The sequence below is a fragment of the Brassica napus genome, chromosome A6 (genome assembly GCF_020379485.1).
Source record: "Brassica napus cultivar Da-Ae chromosome A6, Da-Ae, whole genome shotgun sequence".
NCBI classification, from domain to species: domain Eukaryota; kingdom Viridiplantae; phylum Streptophyta; class Magnoliopsida; order Brassicales; family Brassicaceae; genus Brassica; species Brassica napus.
Window position 1 is genome coordinate 3,980,731 of NC_063439.1, and position 21,028 is coordinate 4,001,758.

The window sequence follows — 21,028 nt, forward strand, 5'->3', positions numbered from 1 at the left end:
ATTGTTAACAACATATTTTATTTTTTCTTAATATCATATATATATATATATATAAAAGATACCACACAAACTTATATAAACTTATTCAATTCCATTGATAATTATTAAAGATAATGTTATGAAGTTATTTATATATCATTATTTTTTAATATTATCATCAACATTTTAACTATAATCTATCACAATTTATAAAAATTATTTTAATACATTTAAATAATATTTTACTTATATTTTATATAACTTTAATTATATTTTATATAATTTTTACTTATATTTTATATAATTTCACTTATATTTTTATAAAATTTTATTAAAGTTTATATGTAAATATAATTTGTGATTTGTGAATGAAATGATTTTAGAAACAAACTAACAATAGTGTCACCATTAACTAGGTATATGTTACATGTTGGATTCTTATATTATAGGTATTTTAAAAGATTAATATCTTAACTTCTTATAAAATTGAGAAATATACTGTAACTGATGAAGAAGTTTTCAAAAAGTCCACTACCAGTTTTCTTAACAAACTTATCAATATGATTTTGTGCATATATTATAGACGGACACATGCTGTTACAACCACCGATCATGTTTGTTCAAACAAGCAACAAGATCATGGTTGAAGGTGCAATTTCTCGAATCTCCACTTTTGGAGGCCCTCAAGTCGATCTGATCACAATTAAAATATGGAAAGTTTTTCTCTCTTTTTTTTAATTATTCAACATAATATTTTTTCTAGTTTATAAAAAAAACACTACATAATACGGTCTAATTTCCTATAGTTTTTCTAGTTTACCAAAAAAATAAAAATATTTTTTTTCTAACCAAATAAAAATACAAGTATAGGATCAGAAGCTTAGGAGTTGGTCGCTGTGTGTTCTTATTGACAATGGCATCTTTGAGCCAATTGGCTATTGGCCATCATTCCTTTTCACCCTACTAACCGAATATGCAGAAAGAGTGGAGTGAAGGGAGAGATTGTGAACAAGCATGCTTTCAGCCGACATACATCGACTCAGATGGGATCCAGCTGTTATCCTGCAGTGGAATTGAAAAAGTGGCATACATGCGTAATCTTGAGATCTCACTGTCCGAAAAACGATTTTCAGCCAGTTCAAGACCTTGAGCTACTAGCAACTCATCCTGGCTACTACAGCGCTAAGATGCTCAATGATACATTCTTTTATTATGGAGGACCAGATCACTCTTAAGTCAATAGCAGTCCATCTTACAGTAGATTATATTCTTATATATTTTGGTTTCGTATTGTTTTTGTTCGTTTAGTTTTTATTTATCTTATTTGTATCTTCAAAAGAGTCACAATGTTCGGATTGATAATTACTTACTAATGATGTTTAGATTGCCTATATTTTATTCTTCCAGTTCAATTCTTATGTCGTAGCTAGTGCAGTTCTCCCAAAACAGAGTATGCAAGTCGTGGAAGTTAAGTGCAATGGACACACAAACATGTATAACTTTGTTGTGGATCAACTTACAAATTTACACAGTAGACACTTACACACCCACACATGTTTCATACATTGTCTAAATTCATACCATACCGTACCAAATTAAACCAAATGATCTTCAGTTTCTATACTAAAAATGAAACAAAATTCAGTTTCAGATAGAAAACAAATAGTATAGTAAATAGTTATTTTTTTTACTTTCATCACATTATTATAAAGAAACACGAGATGCAAAAGCCCTATATATATAAATTTATATAAACGTTTGACAACAACATTTCTTAGGCAGTTTAGGAGAAGGAGAAGCACATGCTCCATAATAGTAGCCCTTTTCAGCACAGTCACTTTGACATTCAGACCATCCGTCGTATGTAGGTGAACACAAAGCATTGCAGTGCTCATATGATAATTTTTTCTCTGCACCTACATAAAGAATAATTATTTTTATTCGATATAAACATGTGTTTTACCGGTCCCGTGTTTTAGTAGTTTACTTTTACATATATAATTATATAACTTATCAACAAAAACAATTATGTAACGTGTCCACACGGTAGAAATTTTAACAGAACTTTTGAATCCATTTCTAAATATGTATGCAAAACACAAACGAATGGTTAGCTATTGTTTTTCAATAATTATTGGTAACTGAAAAAGTTTTAGTTATATTCTAAGCATACCTGAGACCAGAACGTTAAGATTATTAGACAACGAAACTGCTAATGTTACTACGAGTAAGCAAGTCATAAAAGTTTTTGTAGAACCCATACAAATTTTTTTTGAATGAAATGTATTGAAAAAAGATTTTTATTTTGTGGATACTAAAGAGAAGTTACATGTATATATATAGTTTTCTAACGTTAAAACATTTCAACTAAATATGTAGTAAAATAACTTCAAACTAACTTTATTTAATGAATTAAATTTATTTTTATATTAACGAGTCAAAGACATTTTTTTAGTTAATTTTTCTGGTGACTGAAAATCTTATACTATTAAATTCATTCAAAACTACTCCCTCCGTTTTTTAATATAAGTCGTTTTACAGCTATACACGTAGATTAAGAAAATCATTAATTTTTTATATTTTCTAAACAAAAACATCATTAATTATTTACCTAACCACAATTCAACCAATAAAAAAATAGAAGATATATTACCATTGGTCATACAACATTAACTATTAATAAATTGGGATTTTTGCAAAATTGACCTATAACTTAAAGTCAAACACAAAACTAACCTCCTTTTTTTTTGAAAATTGGTTTTGCCCTATTCACCCCACAAGTTCATATAATTTACAAAAATGCCATCCATTTTTTTTTATTTTTTTTTTTCGAAAATGACATTTTTACTCTCTCACCCTCATCATCTTCAAGTAATTACAAGATTGCCATTGTCATCAATACCACAACCACCATGAACAACCAATTTGAAGCTCTTAATGCTCCTAAAATCGATTTACCCTTCTTCTTTTTTCATTCTTGTGACCTAAACACAACATATCTCTCACTTTCTCTCCACAATGAGCTAAAAAAACTCAAGATTTTGATTCTAAAATTTTCATGGTTCATAGAGTCATAGAAGCTAACGATTATGGGTGGGTGACTTCCGTTTGTGATTCTGTGTGCTTGGAGAAGCCTTATGTATGCTAAGGAACTTATCTCACTAATTTAAGGTATGACATCGAGTTTTTTTCCAGATCTGTTCGTCAGACGACTTACTTGGGAAGTCGTCTGGCTGTAGACGACTTACCTTTCAGTCGTCTGGCTGTAGACGACTTACCTGGAAGTCGTCTGGTCAACGCAGAGGTTATTTTTGCAATTGACTTTGAAATCTGTAACCTGAGACGACTGAAAGTTAAGTCGTCTACTATTGTTTGGTTTCAAAAAAAATTCCAAAGAACCTAGACGACTTACATTTCAGTCGTCATAGGTTAGTTTTGTATTTGACTGGATAATTTCAGAAGTTTGACTTCCCCAGACGACTTACATTTCAGTCGTCTGGCGAAAATTAAAATAATAATATTTTTTTTAAAGTAAACGACTTACAATTAAGTAGTCATAGGTTAGTTTTGCAATTGAAAAAAAAAACTTCAAGATTTAATTAAACACAGACGACTTATAATTCAGTCGTCCACCAGACGACTTAATTGTAAGTCGTCCAGGATTTTTTTCCGAGATTCTGGTCAAACCTCGTAAATCCTGGACGACTTACATTTCAGTCGTCTCGTGGACGACTGAATTATAAGTCGTCTGTATATAATTAAATCTTGAAGTTTTTTTTTTCAATTGCAAAACTAACCTATGACGACTTAACTTTAAGTCGTCTACTTTTAAAAAAATATTATTATTTTAATTTTCACTAGACGACTGAAACGTAAGTCGTCCAAAAAGTCAAACTTCTGAAATAATCCAGTCAAATGCAAAACTAACCTCTGACGACTGAAATGTAAGTCGTCTAGCTTTTTTGGAGTTTTTTTTTAACCAAACAATAGTAGACGACTTAACTTTCAGTCGTCCGAAATAACAGATTTCAAAGTCAATTGCAAAAATAACCTCTGCGTTGACCAGACGACATATAGTTTAGTCGTCTAGACAACTTAGATTGAAGTCGTCCGCGTCTTCTCCACTAGTTTTTAAGTCTTCTACGTTAGTTTTTGAATAACTTGTATTTTTAAGAGTGATAAGTAACTTCAAGATATGTAAAACTCATATTTACAAAATATGTTCTCTCCCTTAGTTTTACTAAATTTGACTAAGTTTTTCAATGCAAACTTATAAAAAATATGATATGCTTTGACTAGTTACTATTGTTTGTTTCCATCTCTTACCAACATTCTTGTTTATTAAGATGAGAAAAAGGCCATTGGAGTTTATTATTGCATATGAGAGATCCAAAGATAAGAAAAAGGCTACTAAAGTCTATTATTTCATTGATTTGTAAATGTGTAAACACATTGTTAGCACATTTAATACATCTTGGAAAACATTATTACTGATTTTACAAAAAATTCACAACTAAAAGAGTATACATGCAATTCATAAAACAGATCACAAACAAAACTATTATAAATCATTCATCTACAAAGACAAGCTTGGATTCCACTTGAGTAGACAAGACCAGACAACTTTTAAGAAGTTCAGACGACTTCTAAGAAGTCCAGACGACTTCCAGGAAGTTCAGACGACTTTGCCAGAAGACTTTTAGGAAGTTCAGACGACTTCCAGACGACTTTACAGGAAGTCCAGACGACTTTACAGGAAGTCCAGACGACTTTTAGGAAGTCCAGACGACTTCCAGACGACTTCCAGATGACTTCCAGACGACTAACAAGTAAGTCGTCCCAGAAGTTTTCCAGATCTGAAAAACATGCATATTAAATCCAGATCTGAAAAACCTGCTTATTCAAAAACGTTCAAATGGCTTAAAAACAGAAAAAAATGAGTGGAAGAATATATAAATCTACCTTTACAGAACACACAAAAATACATATCTAAAAATAATAGATCTACCTTTAAATTAGTGGAAGATGAGTACCAAATAATTAAAAACCTGCAAAAAAAAAATAGATTAGTAACAAAGACATGAGACAAAATTGAAAAATTCATATAAACTTTGGTGTTTTCAAGTCAAAGAGATTAGAGTGGGTTTGGAGAGTTTTAGTTTGGGAAAAAAGTAAGAACTTTATACAACAAGAAGTTACCAAATGAAGAAAAATCAGACATAAGAACTTACCAAAACGCTCAGAAAAATCCAGACGACTTCCTGGAAGTCCAGACGACTTCCTGGAAGTCCAGACGACTTCCTGGAAGTCCAGACGACTTCCAGGAAGTCCAGACGACTTCCTGGAAGTCCAGACGACTTTGTCAGAAGACTTCCAGATGACTTCCAGACGACTTCCAGACGACTAACAGGTAAGTCGTCCCAGAAGTCTTCCAGATCTGAAAAACCTGCACATCAAATCCAGATCTGAAAAACCTGCATATTCAAAAACGTTCAAATGACTTAAAAATAGAGAAAAAGAGTGGAAGATTAGATAAATCTACATTTATAGAACACACAAAAATACATATCTAAAATTAATAGATCTACCTCTAAATTAGTGGAAGATGAGTACCATTTGATTAAAAACTTGCAAAAGAGATAGATTAGTAAGAAATACATGAGACAAAACTGAAAAATTCATATAAAGTTTGGTGTTTTCAAGTCAAAGAGATTAGAGAGAGGTTGGAGAGTTTTAGAATGATGAACATTACATTTTTGTTGCAGCCATTTGAGAGGAGGAGAGAGAATGTGTAAATTTTTCTTTATATAGGGAGACAAAAAATCCAATTAGATTAAATATTTTTGACTCAGACGACTTCCTGGACGACTTACATTTCAGTCGTCTGGTGAAGAAATTAAAACAGACGACTTACATGTAAGTCGTCCAGAAGAGTTTAATATTTTTAGCGGGAAATTAAATATTTTTAGCGGGAAACTAAAATAGAAGACTTTCCAGACGACTTACAAGTAAGTCGTCTGGACGACTGAAATATACGTCGTCCGGGTAAATTATTTAACAGACGACTGAAATATAAGTCGTCCACACCCTAAACATAACCCCTAAACTTAATTATCTAATTAAACACTTCATAAAACCAAATCAAACTTGAAAAGTGTTTACTATACACAGAAATAAACACATATAGGTGAAAACTAATTTTTGAAAAAAACATTTTAGTTTTCCAAAATCTAACCCTAACAATACATACAATACTACAACATATGTTTGCCAAACTCCTAAACCAAAGTATTTCATGATTCACTACTTCCACTCATATATCTTCAAAACAAATCAATTTTATCATATCTTAATTTATATCAGTTAAAACTGTTTATAATTACTTGATTTTTATTTTTTACGCATCAAAATATTTTTTTACAAGATTTATAAATTATTTTTAAAATAAACTGGTACCAGACGACTTACACTTCAGTCGTCCAGACGACTTACACTTCAGTCGTCCAGACGACTTCCAACATCTCAGACGACTCAGACGATTTACTGGGGTTATATTCGTAAAAATGGCTTCTGTTTTTTTATTTGGTCACAAGGGGCTGAGCTGTAATTTCACTAGGCTTTTAGGTTAGTTTTGCATTTGATTCAAGTTTGGGTATAGGTTTGGAATTAAAATCAAGTTGTGAGTTAGTTTTGGCAAAAACCCCTAATAAATTTTACATAGAAAACCGAAAACGACATATAATTTGGAACAAAAAAGTTTCTCTAAAACGACTTATATTAAAAAACGGAGGGAGTAATTTTTAAAGAAATTTTCTCTTAAAACTATTTTTTTTTATGGTTTTCAAAATAAGTCAAAGACTTTTTTTTGACAACACTGACATCTGTCTGAATACTTCCAGATATCATTTAATTAGAATCCCGAAAGCTTCAAAGATTTTTTTTTTCCTCTACAAACGAGTCAAAGTATGTTTTTTTGTGACATCTACTATTTGAATACTTGCAGATATCATTTAATTAGTATCCCAATCAAATGAAAGTTTCAAAGATATTGTTTTTTTTCTTACACCACTCCCCAAGCTTCTACGGCATTGTTTCCTTTCCTGCTTCGGTCAGAATCCTTTCACTCCTCGTGTGAAAATCTTGAGCTGTACTTCTTTCATGCCCATGTTTCCATCGTTCCAGATGCGACTTATCTGCATGAACCACCCTATCATGTGCATGGCTCTCCTCCTGATCACTCTGATGATCCTTCTCTATGCTCTTCTCTTCTTGCTCTCCTGTCAGAACTAGACCAATGGGTTCTCGTGTCCTCTTCATCCTCCAGCCGTTCTTGAGTTTCTGAATCTGAGCCTCTTCTACCATGACGCTTTGAGCTTTTCCGTCTGTGACCCGTCTCTCCCCTGCCACCGTCATCTCCAACAGGAGAATCATCAACGGAATACCTCCCATTGATTCTTTTCTTCATCACCCGTTGTCCATGAGAGTGTTCAGACCATTTGCTTTCATGACGCGTTGTCTCCTTAGCATACCGTCGCTCTTTATAAATCTCCTTCTCTAAACTACCGTCTCTAGTACTTTTAGGACTTTCATCTCCGCCATGACGCTTCTCTTCATGCCTACTAAGTTTGTGTCCACGAGTACTGTCACAGTGGTTCTTACTGTTCCTATGACATGGTTTAGATCCAACATTAAAATGATCATGGTCCCTTGATCTAGATCTTCTTGAAAGTTGCCTGACATGGAAACAAACACATGAGCATGACGCTCCATAACCATATTAAGTAGGAAATACACTGAGCAAGTTATTCAAAGACCAATATAGATTAAGCTACCTATGTGAATCTGTTGGTTGATCTGATCTAAAATCAGTTAACGACCCTGAATATTCAAACTCCATGTGCTTCACGTATTCATCTGAATAACCAAATAAAGCGGTCATTTTGCGAATCCAGAATCTTGGAGGTGGTTTGTCATGGTCAGCCCATTCATAGTCTCCACCAGGGTTTAGGAAACCGTGAATAAAGTTGCAAGCAGATCCACGAGAGCAAGTCTGTAAAAAGAACAGATGAAAATCCTGAACTAGTGATAAAGCCAAAAAATGGAATCCAAGGGAATGGACCAGATGAATAGTCATATACTTTTAAACCTGGACTTCATGTACTCCCCACAGATGGCAACTTTCCATCTTGAGATGTTGACAAATTCGCATGTCACCTAAATGAGGAATATGCAATAATCATGGATTACAATGTCAGCAAGCTGAAAGCAATCAGGGATCACGCCTCGACATACACACAAGAAAACTTTCTAAGCATTATATATCTGAATTATGAATGTCGCCATACAATAAATGTCCAAAGGAAAACTGTTTACAAGCAAAATATCGACCATTAATGGACTGGTAGGCAACCAATGCTCTGTAGTGTACATATACACTTCCCTTCAAGTGGAATGAGCCATTTCTACACACTGAAATGGACATATAAAGTTTCCTTTTGAGAAAAGACAAGTTTTGTCAATGGATACCAAGTATGGCTTGCAGCCTGCAGGTTCAGAAAACTAACATTCAGATTTAGTATAAAATGAAGGCTGGCACTGAAAAGAAAATCTGAACGAGGGAGCAGAAAATAATCGCCAGACCTTGAAATTAATGAGTTCTCCATACTTCTGGAACTCCGTAACATCTTCATAAAATTCTTCGTAAAAATGTTCAGCTTCCTCATCTGTATACTGCAAGGAAGACAGGAAAAGAGTAAACTACAGAAAGTGACTAAAAGAAAGAAAACCAGGCGAGATAATATGCATGTGGGATCCAGTAGCTTTGTTGTCAACCAAACCCGGATCACTAGTAGCCTTACGTAATTATAAATGCATTAGTTCCTTTTCAGACACTACTAGCCCAACACAGCCAGACCCGCATGAAGGAAACTGTTATATTCTTAATTCAGGAAAACCAAGAAGTTCTGAGGTATTGAGCATTGGATAAATCACTTTTCACATATCAAACACCACCTAGAGGAAATCATAATTCATAAGAAACTCAAAGAACGAGAAATGAAAGAGAGAGGCACTAATATAAGACAAAAATGCGTGCATATATAGATAGCTAATCAATCAGTCAAGTAGGATATAAAGAAGTAAACTGCAACTCCAACCCGGTCCAGGTTGTAATCATGCACCTCCACTGAAGGGAATCCATAAATGTCTGATGCAAGTTAAAGAAGATAATAACAATAATAAAGAAACAAAAAGCAGAATTCCGCAAATCCAGAGCACACAGCAAAAGCAGAAAATGAAAGCAAAAATAGTAGAGAAGAAGTGATTATTATCAGGATACAAGCATCACGAGATGGCAGCGCGTACAGACCTCAAGCCCCTCATCCTCCTGCTCCCAAGCAATGCCAGGACCATTATACATATTCTTCATAAGTATAGTGCACGATTTATCAGGGTGGAAATGAACTCTGCTGCAACGCGGGCCAAACCGACAAGCTCCAGTCTTTAAATGGAAAGGACAATGAGCTTTATCCTGAGCACTGAGAACAAAAAAAAAAAAAAAATAAGGCAGATTTACTAGAGGGGCAAAAGAATGATACATAAAGAGTAATACCATCTCAACAAAGGGATAGAACAATCATCACCTGCTCAGTATCCAGAATCTGTTGAGCAGAACTAAAATTCTGATACTTTGAAAAAGCTTCAATTCCCGGAGGTAGAGGATTTGATGTAGGCCTGTCAACAATCTTAAAAAAAAAAAAAACTCTAGACGAAAAATCAAAAAAATACTCAAGAGGGTATGTTCTCGTAAAGATAATGATCAAATACCTCATTAACATCCACCTGAGCTGCTACTGGTTTCTTTGGAACCTTCACTTTGTTCTTTCTGAGAATGATTTCATTACCCTTAAATATAATATCTGGAGGCCCTCCTTCCATATATATTCATATTCTACACACTCATCACTCCTACTAGCCTGCCAAAAGAAGCAACAAGGGAATGTATCACAACTTCTTCAGCAAAACAACCACACCATTCAATGAAAGAACAAGGGACTACCTCTAGATCCTTGCAACGCCTCTCTTCCTCCTCTTAACCTCCATTGCCTCTCTCCAAGCTCTCTCGCTGTCCTCGAACTCTTTCGACTCCTTATCTCTCTTCTTCGCCTCCTCTTCCTCAATCTCCTTCAGTTTCTCCTGCTCCGCCGGATCGTTTAGCTTAGCCTCCGCATCCTCTCTCTCCTTCTCCGCTACCTCCTTCCTCTTCATTTTCTTCATCGCCTTTCGCTTCTCCTTACGGCTCATCTCCGCCTCTTTCAACAACTCCTTCCCTCCCACCGCTTCTTCTGATCGTTCTCCGTTCCGCGGCCGATCACGTTAACCTCTCGCTCGGCGGTCCACCAATCGAATATAAAATTGGATCAAACCATACCAAACCGGAGAACTCTAGTTGGTTTACCAATTGATATAAAAATTTGACTCAAATCGAATATAAAATTGAATCAGACCATACCAAACCGGAGAGTCCTAGCTGGTTCACCATTTGATATACAATTGACAGAAAACGAATAAAATTGGATCAAACCATACCAAACCGGAGAGTCCTAGTTGGTTTACCAATTGATATACAAGTAACTGAAAGCGAATACAAAATTGGATATCTTGACAAAAATAAATTGGATCAAACCATACCAAACCGGAGAACCCTAGTTGGTTTACCAGTTGATAGTGAAGACTCCAACTCCAAGTTGCTTGGTCGGAGCTCCCCTCTCGTTAGCTACTGACTTGAAATGAGAGAACTTTCATCTCGACTTTTGATTCCTTCTTCATCTTCTACGTACGCCCTTATCACACTATACCTTAGTAAGCATCACTGCTTGATTCCTCCTCTTCTTTCTCTGTTTCTGGGTTTCGAATTTTCACACTAAAGTCAGCTTTTTTTACTCTGTTTCTAGCTTTGTAGATTGCTTAATTTTTGAACAAGTTGCATGCTTTCTACTTCCTTGTCGAGTGTCACTTTGTCTCTCGACGACGCGCTTCACCTTCTCCAACGTTTCCTTACCTCCTCAAACCACATCAAACAGATCCACTCTGTTCTGCTCACCACCAACGCACTACTCCCTTCGAGCCGTAAGACCAAGTTCGTCTACAACACTCTCATCCGATCCTACCTCACCACAGGACACCACAAGACCTCTCTACATCTCTTCAACCACATGCTCGCAAACCAAGTCAAACCAATCAACCTCACTTTCCCTTCCCTCATCAAAGCATCTTCCTCTTCCTTCTCTCTTCCCTACGGCCTTTCCCTTCACTCCCAAGCTCTTAAACGCGGCGTTCTAACGGACCCCTTTCTCCCGACTTCTTTCGTTCGTTTCTACGCCCAAGTCGGTGACTTGAGTAGCTCGAGGAAGGTGTTCGACGAAATTCTAAAACCTTGCGTTAAGGCTTGCAACAGTATGATTGATGCTTTCGGAAGAAACGGAGAGATGGGTTCTGCTTTTGAACTCTTTCGGAGAATGCATGCAACTGATGTGGTCTCTTGGACTAGTGTCATCAACGGGTTTGGTAAGAACGGGGCCCACTCCAAAGCTGTAACGCTTTTTAGGGAGATGATAGTGGTGGTAACGCCCAATGAAGCTACTTTGGTTAGTGTGCTTTCTTCCTGCGCTAATTTAGATCGAGGAGGTGTTCATTTAGGGAAGCAGATTCATTGTTATGTTATGAGGAGGGAGGTGATTCTCACTGCTACGTTAGGTACTGCTTTGGTTGACATGTATGGGAAAGGAGGTGACTTGGAGGCGGCGTTGATCGTTTTCGATCAAGTTTATGATAAAAAGGTTTGTTCTTGGAACGCGATGATCTCAGCTCTTGCCTCCAACGGTAGACCTGAGAAGGCGTTGGAGATGTTTGAGATGATGAAGGCGAGGAATGTGGATCCGAATGGGATCACTTTACTTGCGGTGCTCACGGCTTGTGCGAGGTCTAAGCTTGTGGAGTTAGGTGTCAAGCTGTTTAGTTCCGTGTGTGGTGAGTATAAGATCACTCCAACGTCGGAGCATTACGGTTGCTTGGTTGATCTCATGGGAAGAGCTGGACTATTGGCTGACGCGGTGAATTTCGTGAAGAGTTTGGGGTTGGAGGCTGATGCTTCGGTTCTTGGTGCTCTTTTGGGTGCTTGCAAGATTCATGAGGATGCTGAGTTAGGAAATGAAGTAGGGACAAGGCTTATTGGACTGCAGCCAGAGCACTGTGGGCAGTACGTGGCGTTGTCGACATTAAAGGCTTTGGGTAATAATTGGACAGAAGCAGAGGAGATGAGGAAGGTCATGATAGAAGCTGGAATTCGGAAAATCCCTGCATATAGTGTCTTGTCTTAAGGCTGGCTTGAGAAGTGAAAATAGATTGGTTTCAGTCACAAGAGTTACTGTGTAATCTCTTGCTTCTCTTAGTTCATTGTTATGGTTTGCAATATTCTTATGCGCTGAACATTAGGAGAAAGCAAACGCACACATAAACACAAGTTAATAATATGCTTATGTTTCTCTTTCACCATTAACAACAGAGTCAAAGAACCCAAGTTCTACTTAATTAGGATATGTTCTGTCCCTGACAGCCATTATTGTTGAGTATATGTACACTGGATTGACTAGCAGCTTTGTTGTTTAACACGATCAAGAGCTCTTCAGCTCCACCAAGAACTCTTTTGAGACCATTCTTCTGTTCTGAAGTAAGCCGTGACGGGAACAAGACATCTAAGCGGACTCTGAGGTCTCCTATTTTCAAAGGGTCCAGAACCAGGACTGTTAGGTTCTCCCGTCCATAGTTGTTAAGCTAACGGTGACTCCGGTTAAAGCTTCTATCAAAGAAACTTTCTTCTTGACAATGGTTCTTGGTTACCTTTCTCAAGGAATGTGGTCTTCGTGCCTTTCTTCCAACGTGGTTTTATCTCTATCTTCAAAATCTCTTGTACTGACTTTGGCTTCCTGTAATAAAGATATCATCAGAATGACACAAAGAGATCAAAACCTCCGTGCTGATCGTAGGCATGGCGTCTCTGAGGATCGCTGAGGACGTCATAAGCTTGGGAGATCTGTTTGAACTTGGCTTCAGCTGCTTTCTTGGTCAAGGGGTTTTTGACAGGGTGCCATTTCATGGCTAGTCTCCGGTAAGACTTCTTGAGATCATCGTCGTTAGCGTTTATACTCACCGAAGAGGCCACCTATAAAAAAGAACTGACAACATTTGGATTAACTTCAGTTTCAGTCCAGCTAACACCTTTGACTTTGAGATCCAATGATAATTTTATCATAAACTATTTACTATTTATTCAACTTTCACCACAATATAACACTTTAGTGATAGGTAGCCATTTATTGATTGATAGTTAAGCACTTGGTAAAAAAAAAAAGCACTTCGAGTATTTCTGTTTTCAAAAAAAAAAAAATTGTTATCAAACAAAAATAAATTTTGTGTAAATTAATTATACAACTAAATTTAAAATTAAAAATTATGTCATTCATAGAAAACAAGGAACATATATTTTTTTTAATAAAAATATTAGATAAAATATTCGTTTTATTATTATATGTTTTAACAGGTTTCCAATTAAAGTCATACTAGGTGTTTTGCCCGCAATGCGGGCTTAAACATTTTCATAATTTTTGAAAAGTTTTTTGTTCACTATATTCATTATACTAAAATAAATCTTAAAATAACTTAATATTATATTTTTATTATATAATTAATTTTTTTTATTTGATTAATATTTAATTATATAATTTATGTTTTAACTTTTTACTAAAATGCTTTTTCAGAAAATAATACAATATATATATGTAGAAATTATCTTTTTTTATTATATTTTTATATTTTGATAATTCAATATTCTATTTTAATTATATGATTAAGAATTTTATTTGATTAACATTTAGTTATATAATTCATGTTTTTAACTTTTATATATAATTCATGTTTTTAACTTTTTACTAAAAGACTTTTTCAGAGAACTATACAATATATACATAAATTATCTCTTTTTTAAATTATATTTTCAGATTTTGGATTATTAATTTTAATCAATTATCTTATCAAATAATTTACAAATTTCGTTTTTATTTTTTAATTTAGTTATATATTTTATAGATTAAGGGTATAAACGATATTAACCGCTCTAACTTTTAACGTGAGAGCTCGATTCCAAAAATTTACTTCGCAAACAATAGTATAGATTGTTTTTTTTGTACTCTAACGTCATATTGTTTTTAAGACGATTTTGCAGAGAAATTTGACATAATCATTTTCTCCAAGAGATGCAACATTTTTATGTAGAAGTTCAACAATACTATCACACCAATTTTCGAATGCTTCACGCAAATGAGTTGTAACATTCAAATCTGGTAATAATCATTAGAGTACAACATGTTTTGTCTTAAAATTTTAAAATGAAGAAACAAAAATATTTGTTGCCGGTAGCCTACGGATTTTTATTGACCTTTGTTATGTATTTAATCAGGAATTGACATCTTTGTGTTTGCCACTGTGGCTGCGCTAAAACAAACAAAAAATCAAAAATTCAACAAAATGTTAGATACATCAATTAACTCATGTAAATATAACAACTACAAGATTGTATATGCTTGCAAATCGTGATCGCGTGCTATAATCCATACAATAATTCATACAATTTACATTTATTTACAATTGAACAAGCGTCATCACCTTGATTAACAAGGAACATTCTCTTCCACAAAATAGACCAGAAAAAAATAAAATAAAAACCAACTTGCATTTGTTCTACATCAACTAAGTATTATTAAGAAGAGTTCTTGGAGTCTTCTATAAATACGCAGACAATGTCTCCTTTTTTTAATACAATTAGACTTGTTTTTGGCCCAAACTATTGTCATTAAAATCAAATATTTTTGGTTTAAATCAGTTTTAGTCAGCCATTTAGGCGATTAATCGGTTTTTAATGTTCCAAAATATTTTGTTTAATGTTCCAAAACTATCAAGTACAAAGCCATCCAAGGAAACACGTGTACACAGTTTAGAGTACCTTCTAAAAAAAACTTAAAATGTTTTGCAAACGCTCAAAACAAAAAAAAGATAAAATTGATGTCACAAGCTTCCTGCTACACCGATGAAAGTCAACCCTCTAGAAGGAGAATCTCTCTCCATGTTAATTGCTTGTGTCCAACGTATTCTAGCAGTCGTGCTACATTGCTTTCATCAAAGGCTAAAATCATGTTGTAACCAGCTCTCTCTACCTTCCGGAGAGCCATATCAAAGTTCTTATCGCCTGCGATGAGGAGTAGAGTCGCAAGAACCAGCGTATCTGCCATCCAATGATCAATTCTTTGGATGATGCGAACGTCGCTTGCCTGTTTACACTTATTTACGATTGAACAAGTATCACCACCTTGATTAACAATGAACATTCTCTTCCATAAAATAGAGATCTCTACCAGAAAAAATAAAATAAAAACCAACTTGCATTTGTTCGACTAAGTATCACTAAGAAGAGTTCTTGGAGTCTTCTATAAATACATAGAAAATGTATCCTTTCTTTTCAGACAATTGGACTTGTTTTCTAGCCCAAACTATTGTCATTAAAGTCAAATATTTTCAGTTTAAATCAGTTTTAGTCAGTCATTTAGGTGATTAATTGGTTTTTAAAAAGATTAATTGGTTTTTAAAATGATTAATCAGGTTTCTGATTAATTGAACCGATTTGACCAAAATCACGGCGGTTAAACTCGGTGGAGCGCATAGACCCGCATTTTAGAACACAAAGATTACTATATATGTTGTGTACATAGAATGTACCTAGCTCAACTAAGGTTTTATCTAGCAAACACCCTTAAAGTCCATACAAAATAAGTAGCTCTAATTTTAATTATAAACTATTTATTATTTATCCACATTTTCATTGTAGAACACTTTAGTGATAATTAGTCACTTAGTGATAGTTAAGCATTTAGAGAACCTCCATTTTTATGAATTACAAATGTAATCATATTTTAGTTAAAACTACATCATTCAAGTGTGACATAAATTATTTAGAAAATAGTATTTATTATTTTAAATTATATTATATGTTCATAGTGTTCAAGTGCTAGATTTTATATAAAATAAAAACATAAACGAATAAGTATTATCACTCTTGATTTATTCTTGCAAGAACTCAACCAACAAATCCACCACAACCAACAACTTAGGCCGTGGGCTTGGCAAAGATCTTCTTAGCAAATTCAGTTAGAGTTGCAGTTTCACAGCGGGATCGTTACAGAACCAACAACTCACCTTCATAGCTCACACCTTTCCGTTCCTACTTCAGCTGATTTCAGCTGCTCCTCGCTTCTCTGTTTTGCCAATCACGATGGACCAATATTTCGACTGTTGGGTCTATATCTAAAAATTTACTTATTTAAAGATGATCAGTCCAAAAAGATGTCAAAATAAAATAATGGACTAACTATGTTGTTAGCCCATTTTGATTTTGAATTGATTGTTCTAGTCTTGTCAACCACCTTAAATTTTTGTGTCTTTCTTATTATTTATATATTCTGTTAATATGTTTATTTCCACATCTGTCTGTCAGAACAAACTTTGTCAGAATAAATAAAAAACAATCAAAATCTCATATCATATATTAGAGAAGATAATTAGATATATATCTGGTTTAATCCTAATTAAAAATATAAAAATATAGATATTTTAAATATATTTTTTTAGAAAATAGTATTGTTATTGGGTACGATATTTGTTAAAAAAATAATTAATTTTAAGTGTTTCAAAAAAAACTGTTTAATTATAATATAAATCATTTACCATATTAGAGATTGTTTATTGAAGGGTCGGCAAGAAATGGGCCATGCGTATCGGCCCATACAAACCAATTAATGAGCATGGACGATTTATATATGCGGAAGATCGCTCTCTCGCTCGCTCTCTCGCTCGCTCTCTCTTTCGCACACACATTGATCCGTCGCTCGCTCATCGTTTGCATTTTTGCAGGAGAATGAACCAAATCGAGAACATGCATGTGGGGGAGGTGGAGAAAGCTTTTGTGCTATGGGACATGGGCAACTGCCCGATTCCAGATGGTCACGATCCTCTTACGGTAGTTGCGAAAATACAAATGGCGGTGGAAAAGTCAGGCCACGTCCGCCGCAACGGTCAAATCTCCATCACTGCAATCGGCAGCAAACTAACAGAGGTCCCTGGTGAAGACGTTATGAGTAGACTCTCTTCGTTTGAAATCTCTCTTAAACATTCCCACCGTAACTCTTTCTTCCTCTTTGTCTGTGTATAATTTTTTTAATGGATTAGGGTTTAGATTTTTTCATTGGAATTTCGTCGAAAATTTTTTCGGAATTTCGAAATTCCGATGAAAAATTTTCCGACGAAATTCCAATAAAAAAATTTCCGACAAAATTCCGCCGAAATTTTTTTTTTCCGAAGAGTTAGAACCGACTACCTTTTTCGTCGGAAATTCGTCGGCTTATTCCAACGAAAATCGTCCGTAGGAAACAAGCTGTTTTCTTGTAGTGTCAGCTTTCTGCTTTCCTCGCGCAGTCTATATAAATGATTTGGATGAGTGGGCCGATGCGAATCCTCCTCCGAGTACTATGATGATCATAGATGATCATGAGCGAATAGGATGGATAGCTTCTAACCTTTCCGACTTTGAAGATGCTGGATACAGAATTCTTCTTGCATATCCTCAGCGCACCACACCCTTACCACGTTCCTTTTCTAAACAGTGGGATTGGGATGCCTTAGTCTCTGATGAACAGGAGACAACAACAACAACAACAACGAGCCTTGTTTATAGTCAGGGCAAGTACAATGATGAACATCCCTTGGCTTGCGAAGTATGCTTTGTTGCTGTCAAAAGCTTTGAAGATTTCACCGCCCATCTCAAGAGTGTAGAGCATGAGTATGGTGTAAGCATCTCTCTCTCTGTGTGCGCTGCTGCTTGTGTCATTATGCCATGTTGTTCTTATTATTGTTTATGTGTTATCAAGCAGGAGTGGGACAGGTTTGCTTGTAAAAACGGTGTGGATCGTACTATCCGTGAAAACTTGCCCTTTGGTCGATCATCAGAGGTATGTGTTATCAAATTCATCCAGTCTCATCTCAAAGTTGGTTTTTTTTGTAAAATCTCTAACACTGATTTCCACTGGCTGGAGATGGACTTGCTGCTTACGCAAGACATGGATAGACGTCTTATGAAAAGGAAGGAGCGTAGCTGCGGGCGTCGAATCAGACTTAACCCAACGCAATCCAAGGCAAGTTGGACATTTCTTTTCCTTCTGAGTCCCGCCTAATTTAGCTATGAGTTTTGATTTTACCTTGACTTGGGTTTTATTCTAAAGTATTGAAAGGAACATTTGAAGAAGGATAAGGTGGGAGAAGAAGCGAGAAGAGGGTGTTTCGATTTTCATATGCATGGTTTAATAATGTAATAAATAACGTATTGCATTTTGTTTAATCTCAAACGAAAAAGACAGTTGGTGTTGTTGCTTTAACGTTCTCTCTCCAAATTTTTGTGTCATCCATGCCTAAAGTTGTCAAAATGGATAAACCAAACCAAACTAAACCATGTCCAAATAAAACCAATCTTCTATTGGTTATGGTTCAACCCAAACCATTTACCTAATGGTTTGGTTTAGTCTCCAACGTCGGAGCATTACGGTTGCTTGGTTGATCTCATCGGAAGAGCTGGAGTATTGGCTGACGCGCTGAATCTCGTGAAGAGTTTGCCGTTTGAGGCTGATGCTTTGGTTCTTGGTGCTCTTTTGGGTGCTTGCAAGATTCATGAGGATGCTGAGTTGGGAAATGAAGTAGGTAAACAGCTTATTGGACTGCAGCCAGAGCACTACGTGGCGTTGTCGACGTTAAAGGCTTTGGGTAACAATTGGGCAGAAGCAGAGGAGATGAGGAAGGTCATGGTAGAAGCTGGAATTCGGAAATCCCTGCATATAGTGTCTTGTCTTAATGTGTTCAAAAAAAAAATGTGATGTCTTAATGTGTAGTCTCTTGCTTCTCTTAGTTCATTGTTATGGTTTGTAATATTCTTATGAGCTGAACAATAGGAGAAAGCAACACAAGTTAATATACTTCTGGTTCTCTTGCACCCTCAACACAGAACCAAAGAACCCAAGTTCTACTTAATTATAATCTTTTGCGTCCCTGACATCCATTATTATTTAAAAAAATACATCATTCGTAGAGAAACAAATTATTTAGAAAATCTTATATTATAACTTCTTTTCATATTTATTTTCTTCTTTATATTATTTTGATTATAAAATATTCATATTAGATGTTCTTAGTGTTCAGTGCTGGATTTTATGAGACATCATTTTCTTACTTCTCGATCAACATAAATAAAAGTGCTTCATTCAGCAAGCCTGATACAAACTTAACCTTCAAAATACACTTAACAACATACCAAAGTAAAATTAAAACATAAATAAATAAGTACCATCACTCTCATTTTATTCTTTCAAGAACTCATCAACCCACAGTTCCACAACTACCACAGCCATCAGCTTAGGCCGGCGGCTTGGCAAAGATCTTCTTGGCGAATTCAGCAAGCGTTGCAGTCTCGGGCATGACAGGTTTCACAGCAGGATCGTTACAGAACCTCTCAGCCCATTTGGACAGAGAAGGAGTCTTGACCTCATCAATAAGTTTATGACCACCTGCCAACTCGGTGACTCTCAACCAAGCCAAGAAGCACCCAAACGCAATGTCGAGGTAACCGATGTGATCACCATTGAAGAATGGTTTTCCTTTGCTGCAATCGTTGAAGGCCTTCTCGAGAAGCGCGTTCCCTTCTTCCACTTGAGCTAACACAGCCTTCTTCTCTTCTTCTCCCTCAGCTTTTAGGATACTTTTTAGAGAGGGAAACCACTTCATTCATGTTCAACGTCGTCACATAAAAAACATAAATATTATCTCATGACATGAAACTATAAATAAAACATGTGGATCAGGTAAAAGAGGGGAACCTTTTCATCAATGTAGGCCGCCCAGAACCGAGCGATGGCTCGATCATAAGGAGTGGAAGGTAGCATGGACGGTCCAGATGCGCTCCAAGTCTCATCAACATACTCAACGATGATGTTAGACTCACAAACCGGTTTGTCAGCATGAATCAGGACGGGAATCTTCTTGTGAACCGGGTTTGATTTAAGAAGCAACTCGCTCTTTGCTCCAAACGACTCCTGGAGGAACTCGTAGGGAACCGACTTGAGGTTTAGAGCAATCCTCGGCCTCATCACAAAAGGACTCGCCCATGCGCCGATCACCTTCACTTCGTCGCTAGCCATTTTCTCTTCAAGATCAAGAACAGAGAGAAGGACTTGGTTAAACTCGTTGAAGCTTTGGTGGTAGATGGTAGGGGATTATATGGAAGCGACGAGGGGGTAGGTAAGGTCGTAACGTAAGGCTTTCGGAATTTCATGGAGGTGACGAAGCACCAGTTAAAGTTTGACATGTGTCTTCTACGGTTGGGAAAACGTTGAAATGTTGGTGCATCACTTTATTAGGGGCGAGCGTTACATATTCACATTGTTCGGATGCGTGGTGTGAACTTGAACCATTAACACACCGACAACTGTGTCATCTTCACGTGTTCACATTTGTACTTCATGCATAGAGATAGCTTTCTCTCAATGGGACCATTTACGATATTGTGAAACAAGTGAAACTTATTTAAAGGATAGTTACGTTACGTACAATTGTACAAATCTACCATTCGAGTACATTCACTTATCCAAACACACAGGTCATACTGTCATTTAGTATTGATAAATAATAATAATCATTTTTAGTTGCTCTATATATACGTACATTTAATATTTGTGTTGGCTAGTCATGTTTTATGTATTTGTATTGAATGCATTTTTTAATAATTTAGAACATCTCCGAAAAAACTTTATAACTTCAAATATAAAGTTTTTTTCTCTTCAAAAAAAAAACTTCATAACTTCAAATTTAGAATTTTGAGTTGTGAAATTTCATATTTTTATTTATA

At 35.5% G+C, this 21,028-nt stretch overlaps 3 protein-coding genes, 1 long non-coding RNA gene and 1 pseudogene across 4 annotated transcripts; 2 read left to right on the top strand and 3 right to left on the bottom strand.

Moving 5' to 3' along the window:
- Positions 1-1,647: 1,647 nt before the first annotated feature.
- LOC125610167 lies at positions 1,648-2,477 on the bottom strand. Its single transcript, XR_007340183.1, has 2 exons — positions 2,153-2,477; positions 1,648-1,895 (listed from the first exon to the last, which is right to left on the bottom strand). It is a non-coding gene; the product is annotated as an uncharacterized LOC125610167 (long non-coding RNA).
- Positions 2,478-6,859: 4,382 nt separating this feature from the next.
- On the bottom strand, positions 6,860-10,353 carry LOC106349707 (annotated as a pseudogene).
- A 162-nt stretch (positions 10,354-10,515) lies between these two features.
- LOC125610168 (putative pentatricopeptide repeat-containing protein At1g10330) lies at positions 10,516-12,528 on the top strand. Its single transcript, XM_048782113.1, has 2 exons — positions 10,516-10,839; positions 10,932-12,528. The coding sequence occupies exon 2, from the start codon at positions 10,965-10,967 to the stop codon at positions 12,354-12,356; it is 1,392 nt and encodes a 463-aa protein (XP_048638070.1). The 5' UTR covers positions 10,516-10,839; positions 10,932-10,964; the 3' UTR covers positions 12,357-12,528.
- Positions 12,529-16,908: 4,380 nt separating this feature from the next.
- LOC125610169 lies at positions 16,909-18,523 on the top strand. Its single transcript, XM_048782114.1, has 5 exons — positions 16,909-17,261; positions 17,557-17,927; positions 18,012-18,089; positions 18,174-18,272; positions 18,360-18,523. Exons 1-5 carry the CDS (start codon positions 17,000-17,002, stop codon positions 18,363-18,365), a joined length of 816 nt encoding a protein of 271 aa, XP_048638071.1. The 5' UTR covers positions 16,909-16,999; the 3' UTR covers positions 18,366-18,523.
- An 847-nt stretch (positions 18,524-19,370) lies between these two features.
- LOC125610170 (glutathione S-transferase U17-like) lies at positions 19,371-20,397 on the bottom strand. Its single transcript, XM_048782115.1, has 2 exons — positions 20,001-20,397; positions 19,371-19,902 (listed from the first exon to the last, which is right to left on the bottom strand). Exons 1-2 carry the CDS (start codon positions 20,319-20,321, stop codon positions 19,540-19,542), a joined length of 684 nt encoding a protein of 227 aa, XP_048638072.1. The 5' UTR covers positions 20,322-20,397; the 3' UTR covers positions 19,371-19,539.
- Between the last annotated feature and the right edge of the window lie 631 nt (positions 20,398-21,028).

What these genes read in the sequence shown, in the direction of transcription:
- LOC125610169 (XM_048782114.1), top strand. Translation starts at nt 17,000, where the DNA reads ATGAACCAAATCGAGAACATGCATGTGGGGGAGGTGGAGAAAGCTTTT. An exon ending in CTCTCTTAAACATTCCCACC is followed by an intron (nt 17,262 to 17,556) that starts GTAACTCTTTCT and finishes TTCCTCGCGCAG; the next exon opens with TCTATATAAATGATTTGGAT. An exon ending in CCTTTGGTCGATCATCAGAG is followed by an intron (nt 18,090 to 18,173) that starts GTATGTGTTATC and finishes CACTGGCTGGAG; the next exon opens with ATGGACTTGCTGCTTACGCA.
- LOC125610170 (XM_048782115.1), bottom strand. Translation starts at nt 20,321, where the DNA reads ATGGCTAGCGACGAAGTGAAGGTGATCGGCGCATGGGCGAGTCCTTTT. An exon ending in CGGCCTACATTGATGAAAAG is followed by an intron (nt 19,903 to 20,000) that starts GTTCCCCTCTTT and finishes ACATGAATGAAG; the next exon opens with TGGTTTCCCTCTCTAAAAAG.
- LOC125610168 (XM_048782113.1), top strand. Translation starts at nt 10,965, where the DNA reads ATGCTTTCTACTTCCTTGTCGAGTGTCACTTTGTCTCTCGACGACGCG.